The sequence below is a fragment of the Carassius auratus genome, unplaced genomic scaffold (genome assembly GCF_003368295.1).
Source record: "Carassius auratus strain Wakin unplaced genomic scaffold, ASM336829v1 scaf_tig00217913, whole genome shotgun sequence".
Lineage (NCBI taxonomy): Eukaryota > Metazoa > Chordata > Actinopteri > Cypriniformes > Cyprinidae > Carassius > Carassius auratus.
The window spans coordinates 27,501-35,396 of record NW_020529302.1 but is presented as its reverse complement, the minus strand read 5'-3'; the positions used below and the strand labels follow the sequence as shown (position 1 = coordinate 35,396).

The following is a 7,896-nucleotide window of genomic DNA, read 5'->3' as shown; positions in this document are numbered from 1 at the left end:
TCTGTTTATTCTCACCGGTTTATTGCAGAAATTAAAAGTGCAGATGTCGGTCGGCGTTGTGTGTCCCGTGAGGAGAATTAAGATGAATGAGAGCTGACGGCAGATGATGTGAAGGGGAAGTCTGGTCGCACGCCGCTGTGAAATGAATCACATTTATGCTCGCTGGCGCGGCGGCAGCCCAGTGTTTAATGATGATAGAGTTTGGACACTTCATTTCTGTCATTGTGAAATTGGTATGCGGCGCAGCTAATGATGGTAATATATGTGTTGTGCCGCGCGTTCGCTTCAAATTGCTCTCCATCTCGGTTTAAGCGCTGCTGTTGTTTGGCATATTGCATTACAAGCGGCCGCATCATGACGGAAAGAAGCGAGGAGGAGGAATCTCTCATTTCCAGGCATGGTAATTGGAAAAGCGCTGATAATATAAATGTCTTTCCTTTTTTTGCAGGAGATTGTGACTTTAAGAAGCCCTTCTCGTCCTGCGGATACACCCAAGGACGAGACGATGAGCTGGACTGGGAGCAGATGGACACTAGTGAAAGGCCTTCGATGGACCCATGGGTGCCGTCAGGTGAGACCTGTGCATTGATCAATCACTGATCCATTAATGGAGGTTCATGCTTGATTGTGGTTTGCTGATCATCTGTACTGATCTGTACTGTAGGGTCAAGGTCAAGCTTCTCAATGGGCCTCTTCACCTGGAACTGTCTGAAAATGTACATTTTGAATTTTAACTATTTTTTACTTTATCAGAATTGGGAGAAAAATGGTGGAATTTTTCACATTTGCTATGTGAACACACATAAAAAACACAGACATGATTTGGATATGTTAAAGGTCGAAATATAAAAAGTAACACTTGGTGATCAAAAGTGACAGTGGGAAAAAAATGCTAATAAAAATTGTAGAAATATTGCATAGTGTCATACAATCCCCTCAGAATTCTAAATAATAATATGAAAAAAAACATTAACAATCAATGATAATGAAAGATAATTTAAAAAATATTTATTAAACTTATTTTCCTTTGGGAAAAAAAGTCTTTGTTCACTTTTGACCATGAAAGTACCAAGAATGATCCAAAAAATGATGAAAAGTTTTGTGTATTTCTTCTCAAAACAAGAATAATAAAATATCTGCCAATGTGGTTGGAAAAATCAAACTTACTTTCTCTTTAAATTAAATAAAGTTTATTTGTGATGGGTCTTAGAGTAATAAACCCCAACTGCAAAATGTTTTTTTTTTATGATTATATCTCTTAGAAAAATGGTGTTAATGTGAATTTTCTAAGTTTTGTTCCCTTAATAAAAACGACATTTTTATGAATCTCTTCTGGATCAAAATGGGCATGAATCCATTATGAAGATTAAATTGAGATGCATTTGCTTGAAGCAAAAAGGCTTAAGAAATTAAGGTTTATTCTATGTCTAATTTATCAAAATTAAGTAATTATTTGCATAAAACAAGAATAATAAAATATCTGCCAATGAGGTCAGAAAAACAATCTTGTTTTCTCAATGGCCTCGTGATGGATCTCAGGAGAACTAAAGCAACTCTCGGTCAGTTATTCTTCAGTTAATCCAGGATTCCTCAGCTTGACCATTTAAACCTTCTAAAACCATCAAAGCAGACCAGTGCGGTTAATCACATTAGGCTGGTTCAGTTTAAGCGGTTTGTTTCAGCAGGGTCACGTTCAGGACAGTCTTCTGGAGCATTTGTCTGAGGTTTTTAATGAATCCCCACGTCTGGGATTTGAACCCGTTCAGTTTTAAGGTTATCCAGGGTTCCTCCGGGTCTTAAAATGCTCTCAAAGTCTCAAAGTAGAAATAAATAGTGTTCATCTGATGATTTGATGCTTTGAATTGATTGGCACGATGCATGATTTCTGAAATATTACGTTTTGTTAGTTTTACATGGACGTCATTGAACATATTTTATGGTTATTGAGCACTGTTTTCTTGAGGTCACTGATGGTATTTGCTATTTTACTATCCATAATCCTGAAATAATCTCCATCAGTCAGTAGAAATCAGTAGCACAACTGCAGATCACTCTCGTATCTGAATCTTTAGTGTTTTTATGCTGGTAATGGTTGAGCTGTAGGTGGTTTTGATTGCAGAATGATACGGTGTAATCTGCTGGGTTTGGTTTCTTTGAGCTCTTTATTGAGGATTGCTTGAACTCTCTGAGGAGGGAATCATGGGCTGAGATGTTGTGCGATCACTAACGCACTTTATTAGAGAATAAACCCAGCAGAATCAACCCTCGGTCCTCGGAGGAAACTTCCAGCAGTAACCAGCCGGTTATCGCTCACATTACGGTAAAAGCGGCTGGCGCTCGATATCAGCTAATGGAGGAAAGACAGAGGCTCTGGGAATGAATTTTTATATCAAAACAGGCAAATCTATTTTGATGAAAGGGTTTTTCCTCCAGTGGTGGCGTGTTGGAAGTCATTAGGATGCTTTTCCCGTAGTTGGAGCGTCTCTCTCTCTCTTTAATGCTGCATTGATCGCCTCTCATTTGATTTGAGACGAAGACTCTGGGACTGACAGCACCTCAGGAATCAGACTAATGGAGACGCCGATCCAGAAGGAATGCATATTGTTTTCCTCATAAATGTGATGCTTAATCGAGCGCTTTGTTTGTGTGTTTTAGCCTGGTAGTGCTGGCCAATATATTGAATATTTGTTTTTTATTTAATGTGCTTTTTATATTACGATTAAGTTTTGTGAAGATCTTGTCTGTTAGATTAGACGAATGACTCAGTCTAAACCTGTCAGTGTCCTGCAGCACAGAAGCAGTCATCTGTGTCACAGTAAAACACATGTTTGATTAGTAATATTCATTGCTAAGAACTTCATCTGAACAACTTTAAAGATGATTTTCTCAATATTTCGTTTTTTTTGTTCCCTCAGATTCCAGATTTTCTAATAGTTGTATCTCAGACAGATATTGTCCTCTGAACAAACCACACATCACTGGAGAGATGATTTATTCAGCTTCAGATGATGTAGAAATCTCAATTTCATAAATATTGACCCTTATGACTGTTTTGTGCTCTTGGGTCATAAATATAACATGAAATCAGGATCATCTCCATTTACTTTAATAATTCATGTTCCTGGACGCACGTTTGTCTGTTCGTCACTGATGCACATAAAACTTTTTGGTAAATCAATATTACTAAAAATCATTACAATTCTGAAAGAGGTTAAAAAGACAGTGATATTATTAGATTTAACTTCACTCACACCACTGATGATTATAGTATCATTCAGATATTATTATAGTTTTCATATTTAGGGTTAGGGTTAGGGTTCAGTTATTTTTCAGTTAAGGTTTTAGTAATTTTATCATTATTTTTTTGTAGTTTTTGTTTGTTGTCCTTTTATATATTTTTATCTTTTTTTTTACTTTTTTTTAAGTACAACATTTAAACAATATCTTCCTGTTTATGAGAGTAAAGCTGCTTTAAATCAGTCTGTAGTGTATGAAGCACTGTAGAAATAAATGTGACTCGACTGAAGAATATCGATGTGTCAGTAGTCCTCGTGTTGCTCCGTGTGTGTGCGTGTGTGTGAGTGTGTGTGTGTGAGTGTGTGTGTGAGTGTGCGTGTGTGTGTGTCATACACTAGTGATTCTAAAGGAGGTGAAATGAGCTGCTGAGCACAGTGTGTTTCCTCCAGTGGAATTGATTTGTGTCAGAAACCACACACACACACACACACACACACACACAGTCATCCGCACTCTAACACTCTCTCTCTCTCACACACACACACACACACACACACAGTCATCCGCACTCTAACACTCTCTCTCTCACACACACACACACACACACACACACACAGTCATCCGCACTCTAACACTCTCTCTCTCTCTCTCTCTCACACACACACACACACACACACACACACAGTCATCCGCACTCTAACACTCTCTCTCTCACACACACACACACACACACACACACAGTCATCCGCACTCTAACACTCTCTCTCTCTCTCACACACACACACACACACACACACACACACACACACACACACACACACACACACACACACACACACACACACACACACAGTCATCCGCACTCTAACACTCTCTCTCTCTCTCTCTCACACACACACACACACACACACACAGTCATCCGCACTCTAATACTCTCTCTCTCTCTCACACACACACACACACACACACACACAGTCATCCGCACTCTAACACTCTCTCTCTCTCTCTCACACACACACACACACACACACACACACACACACACAGTCATCCGCACTCTAACACTCTCTCTCTCTCTCACACACACACACACACACACACACACACAGTCATCCGCACTCTAACACTCTCTCTCTCTCTCTCACACACACACACACACACACACACACAGTCATCCGCACTCTAACACTCTCTCTCTCACACACAGACACACACACACACACACACACACAGTCATCCGCACTCTAACACTCTCTCTCTCTCTCACACACACACACACACACACACACACACACACACACACACACACACACACACACACACACAGTCATCTGCACTCTAACACTCTCTCTCTCTCACACACACACACACACACACACACACACACAGAGGAGATCCGTCACAATCAAAACAAATCTCATTCTCTCTTTTAGTTAAAATATCAATGCATTCTTCAAAAAATGATTCAACTTATCTTTTTTTTTTTTAGAATTATTTTTTTATTTACATTTGTGAAATGGTAAAAGAAATACTCGTATTAAAGATGCTTAAAAACATATGTAAAAACTCTTATGTTTCTTTTGAGATAAATGACTCTTAAATCTCTATTTACAAAATTTCTCTTGATAAATCTTTTTTTTTAAGAATTTCTAAAAGTTTGACCTCTTCTCAGCTGGTTTCACACACAATCTTTCCTCATCACACAGTTTGTGAAAGCGGTCACTCAAACAGCAGAAACACACACCAGATCTACAGGATCACACACTAATTCACAGACTTTGACTCGTTTTCAGTTTCATAAAACACTTTTTGCAGAACACAACACTCAAATGTGTATGTGCAGGAATTAATATTAAGGCAATGGTGTTCACAACTGTTTGCGTTTGACATGTGTTTGTGATATTTGAAATGCAATGCTTCATTTTGATAGAGATTTAGCATTTTGTGTGCAGTTCTTCGTGTGTCAAGTTTGTAATAAAATAGGCAAAGATTTGAAAAGGTGTGTAAGCAAACCTGACAGAAATCCTGAATATTCGTCTCTCCAGATCAAAAGCAGTGAAATCCATATTTCTTCCTAATCTAATGAAGTCAGATCTGAGATGTGATGTGTTTTCAGCTCCTCATGAACTGATGAAGTGTTGTGTGTAGAGCAGGTCGAGCGAAGAGACGTTTATTCTGTGGTGAAGAGCGAAGGAGAGCAGGAATTACATCAGAGCTTCAATCACACGACACGCGTCTCTCAGGAATCCGTCGTTAGCATCAGGCCACAACACACTAATTATGTTTGTGCTGAGAGAAAGTCAAACAGGACAGAAACCAGCCGTTATATGATTATAGGACAGAAGATAGTGTCCTTCTGCTTCACTCAGATGATAAGAACCTCCTGGAGAAAGAGGATAACCAAAATAAAGCCTGTTTTTGGAGTAGAAGAACACCCAGAAGTTTGGGGTTGATACAATTCTTCTTCACAACAGAGCTGCATTTATTGAATTAAAATACAGTAAAAATAGTGAGATAGTATTCTAGTGTAAATCATCTGTTTTCTGTGTGAATCTGTGTTAAAGTGTAATTTATTTCTGTGATGCTCCGCTGTATTTTCAGCATCATTCCTCCAGTCTCCAGTGAAATCATTCTGATTTATGTTATTTTACTGTATTCTTGAACAAATAAAATTGAAGCCTTAGAATAACCTTATTTCTAAAACATTATTATTATTATTATTAGAAATCCGTGTCTATATATAATATTTAATAATTTAATAACATCATAACTTATGCTTCTTGTCTTACTGTAATTCTACTGTATTTCCCCGTAGACTCATCTAGATATTAAATTATTGGCAAAAAATGATAAAAAATTGTTTGATTTTTCTAATTCCAGTTAATCAATCTGCACTTGGGTTATTTTGAGTAGGTTTTAGGAATAAGGCAGCCAGCTAACACATGATAACATGATAAAAAACAACTAATAAACTCTTCATATAATAACCCAAATGTGTTTTTCTGTTCTCAGTGTTTGACTGGCAAACTCCTCACATGACTCTGAATTAATTAACAGCGTTCACGGTGACTTTACGCTGGATAATGTCATTAAAGCGTGCTGGCCAATTAGCCGACAGACAGAAAAGTTTATGAAAGTTCTTCCGCTTTCATTTGCCAGACAGTTCTTTCCGTCCTCATCGTCAGAGTCAGACTAAAGCAGGCCGGCTCATTGGCCATTATTTTCCTCTCCCAGCGAGAGCGTGTTTGATTGGGGCACAATGTGAGAACAGGCTTGTCTACAATGACATTTGAGAGGCGCCGCCGGGCCTTTTCTCGGGCTTTGACCTCGCCGGGTTTTATTAGCAAATGAGACCTGGAGGGTTTGAGTTTAAAGAGCGGCCCCTTCCCTCGCGTTTCTGCCACATAATGATTTTCACAGGGTCCAGGACCTGAGTGTGAACAGAATAATGAGCGCCAGTCATTACTGGAAATTACAGCCGTCGCTCGCAGCGTTAGGGATGTAAGAGAGGAGATTTCTGATAATTATACAGCTCAGATTAATCATCTACACCGAGATGCTGATTCAATTCACTTTAAATCAGGGATTCCCAAACTTTGTTGTCAGCCGAACCATTTTGACCTGAAATATTTACTTACTATATATACACGACCGTTTTCTGCTCACCAATGATGCATTTATTTCTTCAAATAAACAGTAAAACTGTGAAATATTATTACAGTTTAAAGTAAATGATTACAATGTGAATGCAATTCTGGGACGCAAAGCTAAAATATATATTTTTTTATATATATATATGTATATATATTTCTCAAAATTAAAAAAAAAAAAATTATCATGTACATTTTAAATAATGATTTAATTATTAATTTTAATGGCATCTAGTTTGGGAAACAATGTTTCAAGTTACATGTATTTGGTTAATATTTATTCAACTAAATGTTAATTTATTTAAACGTTTAATAAAATAGTTATTTGGATATTCACCATTAATTTACTTAATGAAATAATAAACAATATATTTCTTAAACTAAATATTAATTTAAAATAAATAAATATATTTATTTGGACATTCATATTTATTGAAATTATTTATAAAACAACTATTTACATTAAAATGTTTTTATTTGGACATGCACCATTAATTGACTAAATAAAATATATTTATTTATTTAACTAAATATTTATTAAAAATGTTATTTACATAAAATAATTATTTGCTAAATATTTATTTATAGCTATTCACAGTAATATTGCTATTTTCATTTCAGCATCACACATCTAGTTTCAGATGTGTACATTACTATGGTAACACTAAGGTGTTTTAAAGTATAATATCATATTTAATTGAATCATGGCTGTTCTCGTTAAAGGTCTGCGTGGTTATTTCAGGCTGCTCTGTGTTCAGATGTAGAGATCTGTGAGCACACGTCTCTGATAATAATAATGCCCGGCGTGTCCGAGCTGTGTTTAATTAGCTCAGGCGTTAGTGTGACGAGCGGCCGCTATCCCAGCATGCTCTAGTGAAGCCTCTGTGCAGGTAATGCTTTCACCTTCAGACCTGTTTCACACTGAAGATCGTCTCGCTGCAGACAAGCTCACATTAAACTAGGCTTTCATTCAGCACATGAAGCGTGTTTATTAAATCATTATACTATA

At 37.1% G+C, this 7,896-nt stretch overlaps 1 protein-coding gene across 1 annotated transcript in view; it reads left to right on the top strand.

Moving 5' to 3' along the window:
• Window positions 1–354: 354 nt before the first annotated feature.
• LOC113104033 (receptor-type tyrosine-protein phosphatase mu-like) overlaps window positions 355–7,896 on the top strand; it is a gene marked incomplete at its 3' end in the record, with an annotated part of 33,229 nt that continues 25,687 nt past the window's right edge. The window contains exon 1 of the mRNA XM_026266035.1: window positions 355–571. Within this exon, the coding sequence (XP_026121820.1) occupies window positions 355–571 (217 nt within the window). The remainder of the gene's footprint in view (window positions 572–7,896) is intronic.